The 25,427-nt window shown below is 39.6% G+C and overlaps 1 protein-coding gene across 1 annotated transcript; it reads right to left on the bottom strand.

Annotated features, from left to right (window-relative positions):
- Window positions 1-24,847, bottom strand: LOC307054136 (kynurenine/alpha-aminoadipate aminotransferase, mitochondrial-like; the record flags this gene model as incomplete). The annotated part of the gene is made up of 13 exons (XM_079705697.1): window positions 1-42; window positions 954-1,055; window positions 8,675-8,781; window positions 10,084-10,148; window positions 10,417-10,478; window positions 11,697-11,793; window positions 12,233-12,315; window positions 13,560-13,625; window positions 14,193-14,402; window positions 19,653-19,727; window positions 22,937-23,069; window positions 24,049-24,217; window positions 24,781-24,847. 13 exons carry the CDS (start codon window positions 24,845-24,847, stop codon window positions 1-3), a joined length of 1,278 nt encoding a protein of 425 aa, XP_079561823.1.
- Window positions 24,848-25,427: the final 580 nt, after the last annotated feature.

Here is a 25,427-nt window from a genome sequence, read left to right as displayed (position 1 = left end):
TCATAAAGATTCCTTTATAAATTGGGCTAATCCCTGGAAGGCCTAAAAACAAACAGAGAGAAGAATTAATAAAATTAGGATGCTGTTTAGGAAAAGCCTGTCATAACTTTAGAAATTTAAACAAAGAGTATCCATCTTAGGTTGAGATCAGACAGTGAAAGGTCAGGATTAACCTCAGTTTTATCTGGGTCAGATGCCATCGTGTCCACTAATGTACATAGACAGAAGCATATCAGAGTCCCAGGAAATTTTTCCAATCCTTTTTCCCTCAAGATCATCATTTTCTCCCAGAACTGGAATTATTTTTTTCATATACTCTCTCACCTGCACATGCCTTCTGTATAGTTTCAGTTGTCCAGCTCTATGCATATATAACTTATGAAAAGCATATTTAGTGACATGAGAAAGCAAGTCAATCAAGAACACACCCGGAGACAACCCATCTCCAAGGATAAGTATACATTCTTCTTACACTTACTGGACTCTTCAGTTTATGGTTCTTCTGTGGGTTCCCGACACACAGTTCTTAGGAACTTGCTTCTTGGTTTCCTGTAATCCTGGTTAAAGCTGGAGTTTGTGATTAAGCAATTACTTAACTCCTATCATTAATATTATTCTATTTGACCCTTCCACCAGAGATAGAGATAGATGCCTTCATGAATTTGTACTATGGCTCACGTTAATTCCATGAAGGAGCCAAAGAGGTTCTCTTTGTGACGTGTTGATAATCTGCCAACACTGTTGAGCAGGTCTGAAATCTATTCAACTCCAAGTTGGTCACATCATTTGTCTATAGAAGCCTGGCAACTTCTCTGAATGGTAGTTTGTGACTTTCCAACTAATACCCATTTTGCAGAAACCCAAGAAGATATCAAATAATGTTGTAACTCACAAAACGAACACAAAACATAAATGGATATCTAGTTTTACTCTAAAGAGAATATTGTACTCACCATGTCCATCTGCTCTGGAGAAGCTAAAGAGAAGGATGCTCTGAAGTAAGGGCAAGGAGCTGAACTATCAAGGTAGAAATTGTATCCAGGAAGCATGAATATCTAAGAGAGTTTATGGAAAACAGGTGATGTACCGTTAAAGAAAACTAAAAGAAAATATAGGTGAATCTAATCTCAGAGTGGAGGATGACTTTTAAACTTAAAAAGCAATGAAAGAAATCACAAGAGAAAAATCAATTTATATAAAATTACTGCATGTCGTACAATAAAACTAAAAGCATAGAAATCAGTGTTTACAATAAATACAGCAATTCTACCTCTTCTCCATATATTATGCAGAATGTACAGAAACAGAGGAAAAACTTTAAAATGGACAAGGACAGCTCATTCAAGAAAGAGAAATGGTAATAAACACGAATAAATGTTTAACATAACTAGAAAAGTAAAATAAATCCAATGAAATATTTTTAAAAATATTTTATTTCATTTTTTAAAGTTAAACTATAGTTGATTTACAATGTTTTGTTAGTTTCAGGTATGCAGCATAGTGATTCAGTTATACATATGTGTGTATGTGTATGTATATCTATCTATCGATCTATCTATTCTTTTTCACATTCTTTTCCCTTATAGGTTATTATAAAATACTGAGTATAGTCCCCTGTGCTCTACAGCAGGTCCTTGTTGGTTATCTATTTCATACATAATGGTGTGTGTATGTTCATCCCAAACTCCTCATTTATCCCTTCTCCCCCTTTCCCCGTTGGTAACCATAAGTTTGTTTTTTGTTTTGTTTTGTTTTGTTTTTTTGCGGTACACGGGCCTCGCACTGTTGTGGCCTCTCCCGTTGCGGAGCACAGGCTCTGGACGCGCAGGCTCAGCGGCCATGGCTCACGGGCCCAGCCGCTCCGCGGCATGTGGGATCTTCCCGGACCGGGGCACGAACCTGTGTCCCCTGCATCGGCAGGTGGACTCTCAACCACTGTGCCACCAGGGAAGCCCCATAAGTTTGTTTTCTATGTTTGTGGGTCTATTTCCATTTTGTAAATAAATTCATTTGTATCATTTTTTTAGATTTCACGTAAGTGATATCATATGATATTTGTCTTTCTCTGTCTGACTTACTTAGTATGATCATCTCTAGGTTGATCCATGTTGCTGCAAATGGCATTATTTCATTCTGAGTAATTCTGGCTGAGTAATATTCCATTGTATATATGTACCACATCTTCTTTATCTGTTTCTCTGTTGATGGACATTTAAGTTGCTTCCATGTCCTGGCTATTGTAAATAGTGCTGCAGTGAACATTGAGGTGCATGTATCTTTTTGAATTATACTTTTCTCCATATATATTCCCAGGAGTGGGATAACTGGATCATATGGTAACTCTATTTTTAGTTTCCTTATGAACCTTCATACTTTTCTCCATAGTGGCTGCACCATTGTACATTCCCACCAACAGTGTAGGAGGGTCCTGTTTTCTCCACACCCTCTCCAGCCTTTATTATTTGTAAACATTTTGATGATGGGCATTCTGACTGGTATGAAGTGATACTTCATTGTAGTTTCGATTTGCATTTCTCTAATAATTAGTGATATTGAGCATCTTTTCATGTGCCTGTTGGCCATCTGTATGTATTCTTTGGAGAAATGTCTTTTTAGGTCTTCTGCCCAATTTTGGATTGGGTTGTTTGTTTTCTTGATATTGAGCTGTATGAGCTGTTTGTATACTTTGGAAATTAATCCCTTGTTGGTCGCATCATTTGCAAATATTTGTTCCCATTCTGTAGGTTGCCTTTTTGTTTTTTTATGCTTTCCTTTGCTGTGAAAAAGCTTTTAAGTAGGTCCCATTTATTTATTTTTGTTTTTATTTCCATTAATCTAGGAGACAGAATGGAAAAGATATTGCTGTGATTTATGTCAAAGAGTGTTCTTCCTGTTTTGCTGTAGTTTTGTATTATCCAGTCTTACATTTAGGTCTGTAAGCCATTTTCAATTTATTTTTGTTTATGGTGTTGGAGAATGTTCTAATTTCATTCTTTTACATGTAGCTGCCCAGTTCTCCCAGCAACACTTACTGAAGAGACTGTCTTTTCTCCACTGTATTTTCTTGCTTCCTTTGTTGTAGATTAATTGGCCATAGGTGCATGGGTTTGTTTCTGGGCTTTCTCTCCTGTTCCAGTGGTCTATATTTCTGTTTTTGTTCCAGTACCATACTGTTTTGATTACTGCAGCTTTGTAGTATAGTCTGAAGTCAGGGAACGTGACTCCTCCAGCTCCATTCTTCTTTCTCAAGACTGCTTTGGCTGTCAGGGGTCTTTTGTGTTTCCATACATATGTTAAAATTATTTTAGTTCTGTGAAAAATGCCGTTGGTAATTTGATACAGGGATTGCATTGAACCTGTAGTTGGCCTTGGATAGTAAAGTCATTTTGACAATATTGATTCTTCCAATCCAAGAACATGCTATATCTTTCCATCTGTTTGTGTTGTCTTCAATTTCTTTCATCAGCATCTTACAGTTTTCCAAGTACAGGTCTTCTGCCTTTTTAGATAGGTTTATTCCTAGGTATTTTATTCTTTTAGATGTGATGGTAAATGGGATTTTTTCCTTAATTTCTCTTTCTGCTCTTTTGTTGTTAGTGTATAGAAATGCAGCACATTTATGTGTATTTATTTTGTATCATGCAACTTTACCAAATTCATTGATGAGCTCTAGTAGTTTTCTGGTAGTATCTTTAGGATTTTCTATGTATAGCATCATCTCATCTGCAAACAGTGACAGTTTTACTTTTTCTTTTCCACTTTGGATTCCTTCTATTTCTTTTTCTTCTCTGATTGCTGTGTCTAGATCTTCCAAAACTTTGTTGAATAAAAGTGGCGAGTGGGACATCCTTGTCTTGTTCCTCACCTTAGAAGAAATCCTTTCAGATTTTCACCATTGAGTATGATGTTAGCTGTGGGTTTTTCATATCCAGCCTTTATTATGCTAAGGTGTGTTCCCTCGATACCCACTTTCTGGAGAGTTTTTATCATAAATGAATGTTGCATTTTTATCAGAAGCTTTTCTTGCCTCTATTGAAATGATCATATGGTTTTTATTCTTCAATTTGTTAATGTGGTATATCACATGGATTGATTTGTGGATATTGAAAAAAACTCAAAAAACACAAACATGTGGAGGCTAAACAATATGCTACTAAACAACCAATGGATCACTGAAGAAATTAAAGAGAAAATCAAAAATACCTAGAGATAAATGAAAATGGAAACACAAGTATCTAAAACCTATGGGATGCAGCAAAAGCAGTTCTAAGAGGGAAGTTTATATCAATACAATCATACCGCAGGAAACGACAAAAATCCCAAATAAACAATCTAACCTTACACCTAAAGCAACTAGAGAAAGAAGAACAAACCAAACCCATAGTTAGTAGAAGGAAAGAAATCATAAATATCAGAGCAGAAATAAATTAAATAGAGACTAAGAAGACAGTAGAAAAGATCAATGAAACTAAAAGCTGGTTCTTTGGAAAGATAAACAAAATTGATAAACCTTGAGGCAGACCCATCAAGAAAAAGAGGGAGAGGACCCAACTCAGTAAAATCAGAAATGAAAAGGAGAAGTTACAACCAACACCACAGAAATATAAAGGACCATAAGTGACTACTACAAGCAAGTATATACTAATAAAATGGACAACCTAGAAGAAATGGCCAAATTCTGAGAAAGGTACAACCTCCCAAACCTGAAGCAGGAAGAAAGAGAAAATATGAGCAGAACAGTTACCAGTACTGAAATCGAACCAGTAAGTTAAAAACTCCCAACAAGCAAAAGTCCAGGACTAGATGGCTTCACAGGTAAATTCTATCAAACATTTAGAGAAGAGTTAACACCTATCTTTCCGAAACTATTCCAAAAAATTGCATAGAAAGGAACACTTCCAAACTCATTCTATGAGGCCACTATCACCCTACTACCAAAATCAGACAAAGACACCACAAAAAAAGAAAATTACAGGCCAATATAACTAATGAACATAGATGCAAAAATCCTCAACTAAATGCTAGCAAACCGAATCCAATAACACATCAAAAAGATCATACACCATGATCAAGTGGGATTTATCCCAGGGATGCAAGGATTTTTCAACATCTGCAAATCAATCAGTGTTAAATACCCTTTTAGAGTTACCAAATTTGGGGGTGACCTTTCAGCCTGGATTTGAAAGATAAGTAGGTATAGGCCAAGCAAAAAGTAGGGGAAGAGTCTGTCAGGGAGAAGATACAGAGTGTAGTGTCCCCGAGGTGCAAGCAAATTGGTCACTCAAAGAGGTGGAAACACTTAATACATAGAGTGAAGGAATAAAAATGATAGGTAATGGTGTCAAAACAGTGGGACACCTGCTCTTCTTGGTGACTTCTGTGGCCAACAGCTCGCTGCCCCAGAGCACGTGTCCTCTGCTTCCTGCGCATGAAAACACACTGTCCCCAGCCTCTTTCTAGATGCCTGTGGCTGCGTGATTGAATCCCAGCCAAGAGAGGGGAAGTTGTGGTGCTACTTCTTGGCCCGGCCCCGAACGTCTCCCTGTGTGACCCACCATGCCCTCTCAATGCTGCGCTCATCATGGATCCGTGTGTTGAAAAACTCAGAGCAAGAAGGTGGCAGGAATCTAGGTCTCTGACTCATGGCAGGAGCAAAGGAGCCTGTAGACCACATCTTTGAAAACTGTGCGTGAGTCAGAACTAAGCTGGGTTGTGTTAAGTCTTTGAGATTGTTGTCTAGTAAAATCATGACATTCAGAACTTTAAGAAACTGCTTGTTTTTTCATGGTGTAAATCTGGCCCCTGGTTGTTGAAGTTAGGTGAGCTGGGAATGAAATGATTTGGGGGCGTTCTGGGGAGAAAATTTCAAGGCCAAAGATGAGGGTTTTTTTTTTCCTGATTAACAATGAAATGAAAACTGTCATTTCTACCAATATTGGGGAACAGTTTAGGGATGTGCCAGAAGCAAGTTTCTGTAGAGAAGGAGGGAGTGGTAATAATCTTGCAAGGTGACCAAAATCTGGGTTAAGAGAGTGGTGTTAAAGTTAGAGATTATTTAGAAAAGTTGAAGGTCCATGCAACAGGGTATATGGAATAAATAAAAGGGACTGAAAAAATTATAGTAAAATATGAACCCTGTATCCTTATCTCCTAGCTCAGGGATACAAACAAATAGCCTCTTATCAAATATTGTGAATAATAATGGCAGTGATAACAAAGCAAAGAAAATGTAATAAAATTGATTTATTGTACTAAAATGCACTTATATGAGTTAAGTCATTTAAGTATTTATTAAGCACTTTCTATGTGCTGTTATTAACATTAAAACAATTTATAAAGCATGAGTCCTGCGGTCAAGTATGATGATTACAGAGAATGAGTGGCTTTCCCAGGGGAGTGGATTGGCTCTCGGGTCCAGGCAGCCAGTTCCCAGCTCTGACCTCTGGACTGTCTCTTATGCTCTAGCACAGAAGTTTGCCAACAACAACACGATCTGTTCTTTGTACTCATTGTCTCAAGACAAAAGTGATACTAGAAACAGATCTTGGTGTTTACAGAAGAGTGACTAACATGATAAAGGAATTAATTAATGGAGAATGGTTGATTGATTTTGTAAATTGGAAAGCTACACAGAAGCCTATTTAGACGTCTCAGCTTAATTAGTGCCTCTGAATGAAATCTAAGTAGACATGATTTAAGTACAAAAGGAGAAAAAACCTAGAAATCCTTGCGGGCTAATTTTAAGTGAAAAAAGCAGGATATAAACTTTTCTGTGTAATTTTAATCCTGTAAAATAATTGCACAGCCATATCAAACAAACAAACCACCCGATTAAAAAATGGGCACAAGACCTGAATGTACATTTTTCCAGAGAAGACATACAGATGGCTAAAAAGCACATGAAAAGATGCTCAACATCATTAATCATCAGGTTAATGCCAGTCATTAGCCATTAATCATCAATGCAAATCAAAACCACAATGAGATATCACATCACACTTATCAAAATAGCAACCATCAAATGGACAACAAATAACAAATGCTGGTGAGGATGCAGAGAAAAGGGAACACTTGTAAACTGTTGGTGGGAATGTAAATTGGTGAAGCATTATGGAAAATAGTATGGAGGTTCCTCAAAAAACGAAAAATAGAACTGCCATATGACCCAGCAATTCCACTTGTGGGTGTATGTCCAAAGAAAACGAAAACACTAATTAAAAAACATACATGCACCCCAGTGTTCATTTCAGCATTATTTATAATTGCCAAGATATGGAAACAACCTAAGTGCCCATCAACAGATGAATGGATAAAGAATATGTGAGATATATATATATATATATATATATATATGTATATACATACAGTGATGTGATACACAAAGTTATAAAATGAATGAAATAATGCCATTTGTGACAACATGGATGGACTTGGAGGGTATTATGCTTAGTGAAATAAGTCAGAGAAAGACAAATATGCACTTATACGCAGAATCTAAAAAAATAAAATGAATAAATACAACAAAAAGAGAGAGACACACATAATAGAGACAAACTGGTGCTTACCAGTGGGAAGAGGGAAGGGGGAAGGGCACGATAGGGGTAGAGGATTAAGAGGTACAAACTATTATGTATAAAATAAAGAAGATACAATGACATATTGTACAGCACAGGGAATATAACCAATTTTTTATAATAACTTTAAGTGGAGTCTAATTGTTAAAAATATTGAATCGCTATGTTGTACACCTGAAACTAATGTAATATTGTAGAGCATTATACTTTCATAAAAAAATAATTTCATAGGCAAACTACTAGATATATACAAGCTGTTCAAGAAAATGTTTCACAAATGGTCATAAAATCTGGGTGGTAAAATTATGGGCTATTTAAAAATTTTTCATTATGCTTTAATGAAGAATCATGTTACCATGAGTAGCCTTTACTTTCCTAATCAGGAAAAAAATCCTTTTATTTTAATACTAATGGCTTATGGTTACCAGTGGGGTAGGGGAGGAGGGTTAAATTGGGAGTTTGGGACTGACATATACAATACTATATATAAAACAGATAACTCATAAGGCCCTACTGTAGAGCACGGGGAACTCTACTCAATACTCTGTAATGGCCTATATGGGAAAAGAACCTAAAAAAGAGTGGATACATGTATATGTATAACTGAATCACTTTGCTGTACACCTGAAACTAACACAACATTGTAAATCAACTATACTCCAATAAAAATTTTAAAAAAATAATAAAAAATATTACTGGCTAATACTTATCAAGCATTTACTATGTACCAGGTATTGGTCTAAGTACTTTATCCATATTTATTGCTTTCATCATCATAGCAACCCTAAGAGGGAGAGGTTCTTATTATCTGCATTTTAGCCAATGCCACATATAAGGGCAGGGCTGGAGTTGGGATTCACACCCAAGGATGTGACTGCAGAGAGTGTGCTGTTAGCCACTAAGCTAATCAGTAGCTGAGCTGAATGACTGTATTTCCCCGGGTTTAGACCAGGAGACTAATTCTGTAACCCAAAATCTATTTTGTTCTTAGTAAGGAGATAATGTATAGGATAGGCAAACATTATGCCTTGGGTTGGTGGGTTGCCATTTTATTAAGATATTACTTTAAAGAAAAAATGTAGCTTTTCTTCCTGTTTTACCTCTTTCTTAAAGGCTTTCTCTTCAATTAGTTTTCTTGTATCATCGATGCCCTTAATTTTAACCCATAAAAACATTCCAGCAGTAGGAACATGCCATTCTGCCAAACCTACAAACAAAAGAAAAGAAGAAATATTTCCCGAGACCATTTCTGATGATGTCAACTATATTGCTGAAATGACAAATTGCAGTAACTGGAAACTAGAATTTCCAAAAAAGTTCCTTCAGGGATAGCATTTTTAAAAATATAGTTTTAGGAGTCCTGAAAATTGATGCTCTGAGTTTTATTTTTAAAAGTAAGGGGAGGGTTTGAAAGGGAGAGAGGAGACTCGTGTGTTTATTTATAATTTTAGTGGGTCTCAGGGCAGTGCGGGAAATCCAGTGCCATGCCCACCTCCCTTCCTTAGAACTGCCCTTAAGCCAAACACGGCTCTTTCAGTTTTAGGAGCGGATTCCCCAACTCTTTCTAGAGGCTTCTAGTGTTTCAATAAATCCTATCATTTATGTAATTGTTCATAAGTCTAATGAATTGAAGTTTTTATCAGAATATAACTAATTATGAAAGGAGTACATAAAATTAAGAAATTCTGGTCATTTGTAGGCTTTATGCTTCACTGAATATAAAGATAGAGAAACCAAGAAGGAAGAATAATTATTTTGATTTTGATTGTTACCTTTAAAAAAAAAAACCTTGATGTTGATTAAAGCCTTTTTTTCAACTTCACTATAGGAAGTGGTAGACTAAGTACTCTTATCAAAAAGATAGTAATTCTCTTTTTACCAGGACTACATAGGGAACAAGATATGAGGGAAATAAGAAGTGAATACTTTGTATTTACTATTATTCTTGCCAAAGGCATTTTTAGTGGTGTAATTAAAGCCATGCAATTCATTTTACTTTCTTCCTTAATAGAAAATTAAATCTAAACCATTTTGAAATCAAATGAGCAATAGAAAATATTAGATAAATGAGGTTAATGGTTAAAAGGCAAATTGTCTGTAATGAGAAACCTGCCTTAGATTGTACTATTTTGTCTTTATAGAGTCAGAAAAGGAGTATGTTGTTGATTTCACAATTCCTCTTCTATATGGAGCAAAATTTTGAAAACCTTTTGAGTACAGATATTATTTACTTTAAGTAGGTTATTGCTGGTTGATTGTTAGACTAATTGGTCGTTTTTCTTCAAACCACAGTTACTTTGCAGCAGTCAGGTATAGTAGAAATGTGTAGAATTGTGCCAGGGTTTGTGCTCTTACTTCTGAGATCATTCATAGGGTAACATTTTCTTGACAAGAATACTCCTGGACCCTGTTTCCTTCCCCAGGGTTATTAACAATACTCTGTGGTGTGTATCACTCACTCATATAAGGGCTACTGTTCATCCCAGGACAGGATGTAAGTTCCACTCACCACTTAACCACTTGTTTGCAGCTGCCAATAATGCATCCCTTTGCTTTCTATAGAAATCAATAACCCTAGAAGAAGAAAACAATGAAAAGGATGTGTTTGCTACATTGATTGTAGACAGTAAAAGGCTCTGGAGTCCAGTCTATAAGAATCTATTTTCTATCTTGATGAAAATGTTGAGTTCTTGATGAGGGAATAGAGCGTATTTATTTGACCTGTCTGATAGTAAACATTTTTACCGTTGTGGGCTTTCCATTATTTTGGAATAATTCAAAAGTGAAAATTAATAGAGCGAAGTCCATTTCTATATAAAGTATAGAACCTAAAATACAGTACCTCTCTACATGAGCCAGGAAGCCCTCTCCTCCCCATTGGTGTAGAAGCTGTGATACCAGGAGCTAAAAGGGATGAGACTGTTATAAGGTTCATCCTCTAAAATGTGTTTTTTGCTAAACATAACAGCAAATCACTCTTGATTCTGTGCAAACGACCCTAAGAACATGCAGCAACCTGCACGAAGCCTTATAGGGTCAGCGACTTACAACAACGTTGATTAATAACAATGACAATAATAATAGTAAAAATAACAAATATTTATATGGTACTTGTTCTGTGCTGGAAACTGCTGTACCATATGCATATATTTCAGCTAAGTTGATCTTTGCAATACCCTTATTAGGCAGGTCATTATTTCCACTCTACTGATAAAGAGAATCAGGCACAAGGTGAAATTAACTTTCCTGCAGTCACTGCTCATCACAGAGCCTGGACTTAGGTCAGACTGTCCAGCCCCAGATCCACCCAATAACTGCCGCCCTAGATGGCCTCTCTAAATATAAAACACATACAGTCTATTTATGGAGTTATACAATATATTTAGAGATTTTTGTACCAGAGTGAAAGTCCTAAATGTTCTAAATGGATAGTGAAATTTGGTTGATAACAGATACAGAAAATATAGAAAAAGCCCCCAACTTGATAAAACACGGGGACACGTGCACTTTGTAGAATGTATAATGTCAAAGAAATGTCCATTCTACATAAACTACGCCTTTTGAGTTGTTAGGTAGCAGTCCTGTCCTTGTGGTTGGTTCTCAAGATTGCCTTTGGGATGGGTCCAATAGTTTCTCAAAGCTTGTAAAGAAATTTATACATTCTCCAAAAATAATTTTACTGTATTTTAGTTAAAATACATTCCAGCCGCTGTCTGTAGGGAGCTTAGCACATGGGCAGTGAAGGGAGAGGTCGGGCCACCACATGGGTTTGAACCCTTGCTCTCAGATTCCAGGACAACGAAGCTAACGGTGTGTTACTTCACCAAAACTCTTCTGCCCTGTTGAGTCCAACACAGTTTTTATGGGATTCCTGGGCTAGATGCCAGGACTCAGATGAATAAGATCTCTCACCCTCAAGGAGCTTGATCTACACTGTGAAACAGCACCAGGTCCATTCAAATCTCTTTTGGCTTTTAGAGCAAACATCTGCTGTGCGTGGTCTCCTAATTCAGTCCACGCGGAACTAGAGTTGCAATCCGTGATTTCTGTCTCTGCCCCCTACACGCAGTCATATTTGCCAACGTCTATTTTATTTTATGATCTGATTCAAAAATTTCCTACCTGGGTGAAAGTGCTGGTGTGCATTGTTGAAACTTCTGTGTGTAAAACAATTCTCTCGATCAAGGGCTTTGGACCAGTTATAAACCCTATTCTTAACCTGCACAAAGAGAGAAAAGGCACAATACCAACCCTGCATTAACAATTAATACCTTGTTACTGATTTCATGGGGAAGAAAGTTGTGACCTGGGGACAAATGGACCTAGACAGTTAACACATTCTAATAAAACAACGTCTTATTTAAAATACACATTTAAATTAAATTGTACAGTTAAAATAGAATGCATATCTGACCAGGTATTTCTAAATGTGCTCTTTCAAATATGCAACCAAAAACCTGACTAGTCCCCATTAAGCTATAGCTTAATGGCCAAGTATCTCTGACCACTCGGAAAGATTGGTAGAAAAGCCTGTTATTAATAGATAAAATCAAACAGCAATACAAGTATCTTAAATGAGAACTGTTTGCAGTAAAAGATGCTGAGGTGCAGCCTCTGTCACCTTTAGATGCAGCCTGAAGGCACAGCCAGGGCCTTACCCAGAAGACAGGACTTTGGAAAAAGAGTCAGCTCGGATGACACGCCCATCAACGTCCATGGAGAGAAAAGTCGGTGCCCAGGGCTTGAAATGGAAGAAAAATACTGTTGGTTTGGGAAGTCTGTTAGACACCGTATCCCTACTTTGTGCGGAGAGTGGGGAGGAATGGATTTGGAGAACAGTAGGACAAACATCCTTTTTCTTGTCTTCATCTCAGCCCTTTGAAATGGAGTAAGAACCAGAGATGGATGTTCTTCTGTTCGTATCTGCCGATCTTCACGGCTTTTCTGCCAAATACACACACACGTCCTCTCACTTGTTCACGATGCCGCTCCCGTGAGTTTAGAGGAGCCTCACACGGGACCTCCTTGTCCCAAGGCTTGAGATCCGGGATGAACAGATTTCGAGGAAGGATTCAAGAAAAACTCGTTTGGAAAAGACCAAAACGAAGAGGGCCATCAGCATTCAGGGCTGTTTAGGAAGAGAATGCTGCCCCTTAGACCAACTAGAAACACGAAAAAGGTGCAGATGAAGATGAGCCGTGTAGTCAGTATGCAGTGCTGAAACTTCCATATTTACTTCAAAAGTAAATGCCAACAAGAAAGGGGGCCAGGGTCGTGTTGAAGGTGGGCGGCAGGCAGACATGGTATTCAGGCAAACTAGATAAAAAGCCAAGAGTTCTGTTTCTTCTCCGTAGATACAGAGTGGGGACTGAGTGCATGTGTTTGTTCTGTGCAGCCCTTAGAGCAAATACAGTGTTGGATTTTGAGGAATTGGGCATTGGGGGTCTGTACCACTACTGTTGTCTCCTAGGACACCATGCTCGTGGACAGTGGTGTACGTATATAGTGAGAAAGGATCTAAAAGCCCATGATTCTGCAGGAAGGTCCCCGAGCCTAAGTGACAGGGATGGCGAGCAGGCAGCGTGATGCTGGGAACGCCCCTCCCCTGCCCAGCACCACCTCACTGAGGGAGCGCGGCCCTCCTTCTCCTTCCGCCTGGACACGCCTCCCAAGTCCTCCGCCCATCAGCCACCCCCGAGAGACTGAGGTTGACACCCAAGGAGACACCCACTCCGTAACCCTGGCCCGGTGTCTAAGGAGCCACGACCTGGATTCGGAGTCCAGACGACCCTCACCCTTGACTCACTCGAGCCTCCACGTGCCTGGCACAGAGCGCCAGCCACTATTCTAAAGGGAAGGGATAGCTGGAAAGCGCAGTAATACCAGAGCTGAAAACCCTCCGCAGCCCGGGGCTAAACTCTCATCAGCACAGGAACTGACAGCCACTTATCTACTGATTGTGGGCTGAGGTGACCCTGCACTTACCTTGTTGAACTGCATAAAATAGTAAGGATCGTCTTCTATGATGAGGAAGTCATATGTTCTTGCGAGCTAAAAAAGGTTAAAGGAGCATATTTATTTCTTCAGAGCGCTCGAAGATGAAAATCACTTGGAATCATAGCTCTTTGTACTCGTTTCTGTGTAGCTTATTATGTGATTTTAGAACAGTGTTTATAGTGAAAATCTTAGGCATCCTGTTCAGCTACCTAGAGGAGACTTTACAAAAGGAGCCTGCCTCCTGTTTTAAAGGAATTTCTTTGTAACCTGAAATGACAAGAAGTAGGAAAGGGAAGGGACAGGTTGAAAATACAGACATAAAATAATGAAGATCAAACTTGGGGCCAATTACTAAATAACCTCATAGAGTTTAACATCACACCAAGAAAAGCATTTCGTCCAATGAAAATATCCATTAAAGGGAAAGAAAAATCTCAGTCAACAAGAGTGTAATAGTTTCTTGAATTTAAATTCATGGTGGCCCTGGCATAGATGACTTCCTTTTATTAAAAATCATCTTTCTTGAGAGCAAGGGGCCATGAGAAGGAACTTGCAGAGCAGTCTTCTAGAGAGTCAGAACCAAACAAGAACACAGCCACATAGCACATTCTTTGAAAATACCTCATAGATTTCCTTTTTGCGGTTAGTTGTTAATGAGTTCCCCGCAGGGTTGTTGCCATTTGGGACAGTATAAAGAAATTTGGGGGTGTTTTTCTCGGGGTTCTTTGAATCTTCTGGTTTCCATTTGGAAAGTATTTCTCTGAGGGAGTCTGGAATAATCCCGTGTTCATCACTGGAAACATTAATCATGTTGCAGCCCAGGGGTTGCAGCTGTCCAGTACAAAGAGAAAAGAAAGCCGGAGACTCAGACTTGATACAAAATATCAGTGTCACTGGTTCTTACACTAAGGAGAATGTTACCATTTATACCCTCAAACACAAACCTGCACTCAGCTCTACGCCCACAGTGCATTATCTTTATAATTATGGTTAGAACTGGTACATAAAATAGGTATTTATTAAGGAATGATTTTTGACAAAGTAAATTAATCTTATGAAGCATCTAATACATAAGATAGTTATAAGCAGAGGTGATATTCAAAATATTGGACAAGTGGTGTAGCATGGGCACATCAGATACAGAGCAGGCTGGAATGGGGTCCTGGAGGCCCCCTACCATGCCAGCATTGGCTCTGTACTATGGGGTGTTCAGGTTGGTCTTAGGAAAGGGACCAGGGGAGCCAGGGTGGTGCTGGGGCACCAAGGAGCATCAGGGCAGTGGCTCACCAAGGCAGGTGGATACTATACTGCACCGATTGCAAAGGCTGAAGTCACAAGTAGTGGCCTTGTTTAAAGACATTGTTTTATGAAAGTTTTGTATTTTTATGTTTTATGTTTGTGGATGAACATAAAGAAAAAAACCGGAACTTAATAAGTAACAAGCAAAGGAAATCATCAACAAATGGAAAGACAACCTACAGAATGGGAGAAGCTATTTGCAAACAATGAAACTGACAAGGGATTAATTTCCAAAATATACAGACAGCTCATACAGCTCAATATCAAAAAAAAACAAACAACCCAGTCCAAAATTGGGCAGAAGATCTAAATAGACATTTCTCCAAAGAAGACATGCGGACGGCCAACAGGCACATGAAAAATGCTCAATGTTACTAATTATTAGAGAAATGCAAATGAAAACTGCAATGATGTACCACCTCACACCGGTCAGAATGGCCATCATCAAAAAGTCTACAAATAATAAATGCTGGAGAGGGTGTGGAGGAAAGGGAACCCTCCTACACTGTTGGTGGGAATGTACATTGGTGCAGCCACTATGGAGAACAGTATGGAGGTTCCTTAAGAAACTAAAAACAGAATTACCTTATGATCCAGCAATCCCCTTCCCGGTCATATATCTGGAGAAAACCATACTTCTAAAAGACACATGCACCCCAATGTTCATTGCAGCATTATTTACAATAGCCAAGACATGGAAGCAACCTAAGTGTCCATTGACAGATGAATGGATAAAGATGTGGTATGTATATGTATGTATGTATATACATATATATATACACACACACACACACACACACACACACACACACACACACATATACACAATGGAATATTACTCAGCCATAAAAAGATTGAAATAATGCCATTTTCTGCAACATGGATGGATCTAGAGATTATCATAGTAAGTGAAGTAAGTCAGATGGAGAAATACAAATATCATATAATATTGCCTACATATGGAATCTAATAAAATGATACAAATGAACCTATTTACAAAACAAATAGACACACACAGACATAGAAAACAAACTTCTGGCAACAAAGGGAAAGAGGAGCGGAGGGATAAATTAGGAGTTAGGGATTAACATATACACACTACTATATATAAAATAGGTAACCAACAAGAACCTATTGTATAGCACAGGGAACTACACTCAGTATCTTGTAATAACCTATAATGGAAAAGAATCTGAAAGTTATACATATATATATGTATAACTGAATCACTTTGGTGTACATCTGAAATGAACACAACATTGTAAATCAAGTACAATATATTTCAATAAAAATTTTAAAAAATAGCAATAACTGAGTGAGGTTCTCAGAAAAAAATATTTTCAAAGGATAAGCAAACACTTTTCTTAGCAGTCAAATGTAGAATTATGCACTGAGAATAATCCAGACCCCACTTATGGTAAATTTAAAAGGTCTTAGACTTAGAAATCACATAAACATGAATAAAAGAAGTCAATATTGGACCATGAGGTAAACACACATGGACTGTCAGCATATTCCCTCACAGCCTGGCATTGGTCTCTGTTTGGGTGTGTGAAAACGTGTGTGCATGTGTGCTGTTTACGTAGACAAAAATTTTATATTTATAGGCATTGTGTAATCTTATGACTTAGGAGTTTAGGAAAATAATTAACAATTAGTATCCAGTCACTAAGAAAAGGTAATTACTTTTAGTTTTTTAAATTATGGCAAAATATGTAAATAACAAAAATTTGCCATTTTAAAGTGTGTGACTCAGTGGCATTAATTACGTTCACAATGTGCGCATTCATCGTCACTATTAATTTCCAAAACCTTTTCATCACTCCAAACAGACCCCCCTGTATCACTAAGCAATAACTCCCCACTTCCCCCTCCCTCAGCCCCTGGTAACCACTAAGCAACTTTCTGTCTTTATGAGTTTGCCTATTTCAGATATTTTGTACAAGTGGAATCATACAATATGTGTCCTTTTGTGTCTGGCTTCTTTCACTTGGCTTAGTGCTTTCAAGGTTTATCCATGTTGTAGCAGGTGTCAGAACTTCCTTCCTTTTTCTGGCTGAATAATATTCCATTGTGTGGATGGACCACATTTTATTCATGCATTGATGTACACTTGGGCTGCTCCATGTTTTGGCTATTGTGAATAATGCTGCTATGAACGTTTATGTTTATGTTTGAGACCCAGTTTTCAAATCTTTTTGGGTACATACTAGGAGTGGAATTTGTGTGTCCACGGTAATTCTATGTTTAATTTTTTGAGGCACTGATAAACTGTTTTCTACAGGGCCTGCACCATTTTACATTTCCACCAGCAATGTACTGCTGTTCCAATTTCTCTATGTATTCACCATTACTCTATGTATTCACCATTTTTCATTCCATTAAAAAAATAATAGCCATCCTAGTAGGTGTGAAGTAGTATCTCACTATGGTTTTGACTTTCATTTCTCTAATGGCTAGTGATGTTGAGCATCTTTTCATGTACTTATTGGCCATTTATATATCTTCTTTGGAGAAATGTCTATTCAAGTCCTTTGTCTATTATTATTATTATTATTATTATTTTGCGGTACGCGGGCCTCTCACTACTGTGGCCTCTCCCATTGCGGAGCACAGGCTCTGGACGCGCAGGCTCAGCAGCCATGGCTCACGGGCCCAGACGCTCCGTGGCATGTGGGATCTTCCCGGACCGGGGCACGAACCCATGTCCCCTGCATTGGCAGGCGGACTCTCAACCACTGCGCCACAAGGGAAGCCCCCTTTGTCTATTTTTAAATTAATTTCTTTGTCTTTTGTTTTTTAGTTGTAGGAGGTCTTTATATACTCTGGATATTGAACCCTTACCATATATATGATTTGCATGTATTGTCTCCCACTCTGTAGGCTGTTTTTTCACTTTCTTCATAATGTTCTTTGATGCTCAAAAGAGTTTAATTTTTGATGAAGTCCAATTTATCTATATTTTTGTTGTTGCTTGTATTTTTGTTGTTATATCTAAGAATAGTGCCAAATCCAAGGTCAAGAAGATTTGCCCTTATGTTTTCTTCTAAGAGTTTATAGTTTTAGCTCTTATATTTAAATGTTTGATCCATTTTGAGTTAAATTTTTATATGGCATGAGGTGAGGGTCCAATTTCTTTCTTTTGCACGTGGAAATACAGTTATCCCAGCAAAATTTGTTGAAGAGACTTTTTTTTTCCTGTTGAATGGTTTTGGTACCCTTGTCAGAATCAGTTGGTCACAGTTGCATGGTTTATTTCTGAACTCTCAATTCTATGCCATCGGGATATGTATCTATCCTTAATGCCGGTACCAGCCGGTTTTGATTACTACAGATTAAGGCAGTTGGTTTTGAAATTGGGAACCGAGAATCTTCTAACTCTGCACTTTTTCAAGATTGGTTTGCCTATTTGGACCCTTTCCAATCCCAAATGAATTTGAGGATTGGCTTTTCTCTTTCTGCAAAAAAGGCTATTGGAATTTTGATAGGGATTGCATGGAATCTGTAAATTGCTGTGGTAGTATTGACACCTGAACAGTATTCAGTCTTCCAACCCAGGAGAAGGTGATGCCTTTCGGTTTATTGGCATCTTCTTTAATTTCTTTCAGCAATGTTTTTTAGTTTTTAATGTGGAAGCCTCTCACCCATTTTGTTAGATGTATTCCCAGATATTTTATTCTATTGGATGCTATTACAAATGGAATTTTCTTAATTTCCTTTTCAGATTGTTCATTAGAAAAGCAATGTGTATAATATATTTTTACCCCTACTTGGGAGTGTTGAGGAAATATGCCTTTCATCAAGACTAGCTAATTGCTTTCTATATATATTCATTTTTCACAAAGATAATATTAAATTAAAAAAAAGATAATCCATGAAGTTAGATTCAGTAGAGCCTAAGGGTCATCTCATTAAATCCCCTACGCTAAGCTAGAATTACTTTGCTAGCATTCATGTCAGGTGGCCATTGAGAGTTACTCTGAGCCCCTGCAGTGATGGGCAGTGCTTTACTCCTCAGAGAGCTGGTAAGGCTGATGGTTAGACAGTTGTTACACTGAGTTGAAACTGTTTCCCTGTAGTTTCCATCCTTTGATTCCAGTTGTATGAACCTGAGGACATGCACAGACAAATCTAACTCCTCTGTCACATGGCTAGCTTTAATGTACTTGAGGACAATTCTCTTGCCCCCGTGGAGTCTTCTCTTTCTGCAGAAAAGAGCATAGTTCCTAAAACAATTCAACCTATGGTATTACTTCCATTTCTTTGTTCACTCTGGTCACTCTTCTCCGACTGTGCTCCAGACACAAAAGTATTGTGCCCCCAACAGTGGTGTGTTCTGACCAGGGCACAGCAGAGCAGGTGATCCGATTCCCCATTCTCGATATTAAAGCCCCATTAATTAACACTGGAGAGGAAACTCCTAATCATACCATGTTACTGTACAGTTATTCTACATTGACATAAAATCATCCTGAGGCATGTGGTAATATAGATGGTAGTGAAAAAATGTCTTTGTAAATTAAGTCACATTTCAGGTGGAATATTAAGAAATCTGGACATGATTTTGCACAACCCAATTTTAGCACCTCTACATTTAGACTTTGTAAGGAGAAATGTATAAAGCAGAGGGTACATTTCACATATTTTGCATATATTAATGATTCTCCTGTTGAAGAAGAAAGATGCTATTTTATGTTTCAGTGGACAGATAATTCTCAAGGTGCAGTGGTTTCTTATTTGTTATAAGAAAGAGAGTTGCCTTTTGTAGAAATGTGTACTCACAGCATGAATTGTTCCTGAATAAATAGGTTCATTGACGAGGATATTATCCCCAGGATTAACGATCATTTCAAATACCTAACAAAAGAAGCATAGGTTAGCTTGGTTAGTTTGATTTCTGGTCTTAGAAACACCCCCCCCTTTTTTTTGGTTTGGGCTCACTAGGATTCTAGAGAAGAAGTTAGCATGTGTTCTGTAAATGCCAGATGGGACGTATTTTGTGAGCCCTGGTGTTTCCATTGCAACTACTCATCTCTGCCTCTATGGTGAGAAAGCTGTAGACAATACGTCAGCCGGTGGTGTGGCTGAGTTCCAATAAAACTCTATTTACGGAATCAGACAAGGACAGGCTTGGCTCTCAAGCCACAGTTTGCAAACCTCCGTTCTAGGTTGGGAAAAAAAAAACCATAACTGCTTTGGCTCCTAAAATTTATTTATTCCTTTTATTCCTTTTCTGAAAAATTTAAAAATATTTGTTATAAGCCAGGCCTGTGTAAAGGATGGAGATAAAGTGATGAGCATAAAGGCATGGTTTTTACCCTCATGGAGATACTAGTCCACCATTCTGACTAAATTTTATACGAGTCACAGAATCATTCATTCCTACCCTGTGATGTTTCACAATCCCCAGGTCAAGCCTCTCCTCCCTGTTATTTTAACAACCTAGAGCTCTTGATAAACAGCATGGCCATTATACACTGGGACAGAAGATTTGACTTTTGTTTCCTGATTTGGTCTAGGATATTCCATTTACTTTTCCTTATGAGCTTTTGGCATTTTATGACAGTGTCATCCTCTGACAAGTTTCTAATGGATTCAGGATTTACAGGACCTCCTAGGACCAAACAAGTCACTGGGTGGCTTGTGTATTATCCATGGATCAGATGAAAACCTCATCACATTCATTTCCCATGTCAATTAGGGGACATGAGAAAGTCAAATATCCTAAATGAGGAGGGAGGGCTGTTTATTATCTGAGACACGGACACCTAAAATAATATCCATCCTGGAGAACAAAGTGGGAGAAATATTAAACCGGATTCCCAGGAGGCCTCTGGAACAAGCATGGCCATAAGCCAGTGAGTTACTGATGCATTTGGCTATCTATGCTCTCTTTCTCTTTGACATGACTGATGTTGCAACAGACAAAGAAGAAACTTTCTTGTGCATCTTTCTGGAAAAAAAAAAGGCACATAATGTCCCTTCATAAGTAAAGGATTTCACTGAAAAGAATTTTTTTGTCCTACTAGTCTGGAGCATCACAAATGTTTCTCTTCAAGAAAAAAAATAAAACAGCAGCTAATCTTTTTATTTTTCTTAATTCAGTCCAAAAAGGGGGGGGGAAATTATAAAGTCTTATTACTTTAATACCTTATTCTGTAAAAATAATTTAATTGAAATTCATTAAAACTAACCAGATTATAACTTTCACATTTACATAAGAAAGAAGAGCAAGAAAGCTACTCTGCTTTGAGATAAACAAGAGTCATGCTTTCATCTAGATGTGAGGACTGAATGTAGAGCCTCCTTATCCAGGACTAATTATTCATGAAAAAGAAAAGAAAAGAATAGATGAAACTGTAACCATATATGCAGTCTGTTTATCCGGGGACCCCCAAGTGGTGGTTATCTCTGTGGAGTTCCTGGAATCCAGGAGAGAGGCAGAAAGACAGAGAGAGAGAGAAGGAGAGAGAGAAAGTAACCCAGAGGAGAAGTCAGCCACAGACACAGACATATACGTAGACCTGGAGAAGCACTGCCAAGAGGGAGTCAGGGTACAAGAGGCAGCCGGCACAGATGATAACACCAGCAGACACACAAAGGAATGACGTTTCATCTCAGGAGTATCAGGATACACCCTCAAAGAATTTAAAAGTCATACACTGAAATGTTATAGCCACAAGCAAAACTGAAATTTAGCCTGAATCTCTGAGTCAGATGAAAGTAAGCAGCGCTCACTAAGCTGCAGGTAGGGGTTGAGTTCTCCCTGAATGGGAATCTTGTCCTAATGACTCAGAGCTCTGGGTCCATGATGATGGGATCTCTGTTTAAGAGAAATCAGGTTGCAAATGAAGCAACTGACAAAGGATTAATCTCTAAAATATACAAGCAGCTCATGCAGCTCAATATCAAAAAAAACAAACAATCCAAAAATGGGCAGAAGACCTAAATAGACATTCCTCCAAAGAACACATACAGATGGCCAAGAAGCACATGAAGAGATGCTCAACATCACTAATCATTAGAGAAATGCAAATCAAAACTACAGTGAGGTATCACCTCACACTGGTCAGAATGGCCATCATCAAAAAATCTACAAACAACAAATGCCGGAGAGGGTGTGGAGAAAAGGGAACCCTCTTGCACTGTTGGTGGGAATGTAAATTGATACAGTCACTATGGAGAACAGTATGGGGTTCCTTAAAAAACTAAAAATAGAACTACCATACGACCCAGCAATCCCACTACTGGGAATATATCCTGAGAAAACCGTAATTCAAAAAGGAACATGTACCACAATGTTCATTGCAGCACTGTTTACAATAGCCAGAATATGGAAGCAACCTAAATGTCCATCGACAGAGGAATGGATAAAGAAGATGTGGCACATATATACCATGGAATATTACTCAGCCATAAAGAGGAACAGAATTGAGTTATTTGTAGTGAGGTGGGTGGACCTAGAGTCTGACATACAGAGTGAAGTAAGTCAGAAAGAGAAATAAATTCCGTATGCTAATGCATATATATGGAATAAAAAAAAAAACGGTACTGATGAACCTAGTGGCAGGGCAGGAATAAAGATGCAGATGTAGAGAACAGACTTGAAGACTCAGAGTGGGGAAGGGGAAGCTGGGACGAAGTGAGAGAGTGGCATGGACATATACACACTACCAAATGTAAAACAGATAGCTAGTGGGAAGCTGCTGCATAGCACAGGGAGATCAACTGGATGCTTTGTGACCACCTAGAGGGGTGGGATAGGGAGGGTGGGAGGGAGGCTCAAGAGGGAGGGGATATGGGGATGTATATATGCATATGGCTGACTGACTGTTGTACAGCAGAAACTAACACAACATTGTAAAGCAATTATACTCCAATAAAGATGTGATAAAAAGAAAGAGAAATCAGGTTGGTGAATGTCTTTAAGTTCCATTTATGATTCTAGGTGAAGACAAGGAAGACTTTGTAGGCCACAAAACATGATGCTCTGTGGTTAAGGGAGAGATGGCTGTATGAACCTAGTATTTGATTCTTCCTGCGGGTGCCTTTCCTCCCAGTCTTACCTTACAGAGACCTTCTTGGCTGCCACATGTGACACATATGTCCATTTGTCCTTGGCTGGGTGGATAATGGATGGTGGGAGGATTATGCAATTTTACTTGTAACTGTTTTAGCCAGGATAACAGCTCTGGGAGTCTAAAGCATAAAATGCATTTAAAAGTTGACAGTAGTAAAAATCATAAAAATAGTAGACAGGAACTAAATGGTGGCTTTATACCAGGCACTTTAAAGGTCCTCAAATGCTGTTTGCCAATATTAATATCTTTACTTAACAGACAAGGCAACAGACTTAGAGATTAAGAAATCCACATAAAGTTAATCAGTTGGTGATTAAAAGAGCTGAGATTTGAATCTACAGCTTTCTCACTCCAAAGCCTGTACTTTTTCTTTTACATTAGAGTACTCACTGCGTAATTCATTTTTTGTTTCCCTTAGGGAGATTTCTGTAGGATACCTGGAAGTGCAGGTTCAGTAAGTTCTTTGCATCATGGAAAGAAAAGCCTAGGTATACATTATATACGATACAATTTTTATGCCCCCAACATGCATTATTCTTGAATCACAGAGCAAACAGGCTTTAATAAAGTAGAATTCATAGACACTCTGCAAGTTACCCTTTATCACTGGAAGAAGACCAGCTAAGGAAAGCCTTAGAATATGTGTTCCAGTTGCCTTTATGAAATTAAACACATCTGAACTGAGGGCAACACGCTTACATAGCTGCCTGTTTAGAAAGGGAACATAATCATTAAAAAAATTCCCCAGGACCTAAACTGGCTGCTTCCTGGGTCATCCATTTCCTCCTTTCTCCTACCCTGCTTCACCTAGCTATCGTCTCTCTCTCTCTCTCTTTTATTCCAGTCTCAGCTCAAATGGCACCTACTTTCAAAAGCCTTCTCTCCCTCTCCTAGTCGTGTAAGGTTGAGAAGCAGTCCCTGGCATCTTAGGCATTCACTATCATTGCTGCAATTATTTTTTCTTCTAAAGCTCTTCCCCAAACCTTCCTCACTGCTGAATACCCAGTAAAAAAGCGCACACGTCACTCTATCAGCGGGCTGTAGAATATTGCTCATGAACATGACCCAACAAGGTTACATTCTCTACTGATCAGTACCCGGCGCTCTGAGAATACTGCAGCGCTCTCTTCATCATCTCTTCATCAAATTGGATGGTCTTTCCGTTGTCTATGGTGATAACCGCAGTCTTGAAAGGGAACATGTTGGGGTTTGGTGCTCCAGTCGCCAGGGAGAGGACAGATTTCGATGATTTGCCCAATATCTCAGCTACAACAAATAAGGAGGAGAAGAAGAAACAGTGAAGGCTTTCCTAAACAGCGATGGTTCAGCATGTTGCATTAAAGTCAGTAAAACTTTAAAGTGTAACGGTTTCTAGTGATACAATGCTAGTCCGAAAGTAACATAGAAGATGCCTTTGTTTGTGGACCGACCTCACCGGTGGAGGAACTAAGGAATAGACACGTGCGTCTAAGAAGGCGGAGTGATCAGGCAAACAAACCAAGGGCCAAAGTACCAGAAAACGGTCTTCCACTCGGCCCGTCCCTGCCCGGCTCCGCGCGCACCCCTCTCTCTCCGGCGAACCCGCCTTCCCCACTCCGCACGCGCCCGCACGCCGAGCCGAACCCCGACTCCTGTGCCCGGAAGAGCCCTCTGGAGCCGAAGCAGGACGTGTCCACAGCGGCCTGCCCTCTCTCCACTGCTGATGGCCCGCCCTCGTGCCCGTTCCAGCGCGCCTTCCGTGCCAGGTCTGCGCAGAGCCGGGCTCAGGCCGCCCCGAGCAGCTGTGCGGGGACCGCCCCCTCCAGCGGGAGAGCAGGGCCCGGACTCACCCATGACTCGAAGGGCGGAAGGCTTTCTGGCCGCGCTCGTAGCCGTGATGAACCGTGTGTAATTCATTCTCGGATTCCAAGCGGCAAGCCCCGCCTTAGGTGGTTGAAGCCTGGGAAAACCAAGGATCCGCGTCAATCCTGCCCCCTGATCCCGGCCCTGGAAAGGCCGCCTCTGCTGTCCCCCGCGTCTGGTCTGGCGCGCGGAGCCAGGAGAGGCCGCCGAAGGCCCGGCTGGTGGCTGCGCGAGAGCCTGGTTAGGATCCGGCCTGGCGCGTAGCAGGACTGGCAAAGTCCACTGGCAGGTTAGGATGCGTGCCCCTCCCGCCCCACTCCCTTTGGTACCTCCCCCTGCCGCGCCCCTCCATCCGGGCGACGCCCGCCCCGCCCCTCCATCCCGGCCCCGCCCCTGCCACGCCCTGCCACGCCCCTCCATCCCGCCCCGGGCCGCGCCTCCAGACCCGACCCCGCCCTCGTATGCCTCTAGCCAGTCCCGCCTGTGACCGCCTGTCCTGCTGGGGACCTGACCACGCGCCTGCAGCCTGCTCTCTTTGTTGGCGCAGGCAGTGCGGGAGGCCGCATTTAATGATTTACCACTGGGTGTTTTGCACAAGGTAATAATCTTTCCGGGCATTAGTTTGCTCACAGGG

This window comes from Hyperoodon ampullatus (genome assembly GCF_949752795.1).
Source record: "Hyperoodon ampullatus genome assembly, chromosome: 6".
NCBI lineage: Eukaryota > Metazoa > Chordata > Mammalia > Artiodactyla > Ziphiidae > Hyperoodon > Hyperoodon ampullatus.
Note: the sequence above shows the minus strand (reverse complement) of the source record. Positions and strands in the feature narration are given on the sequence as shown.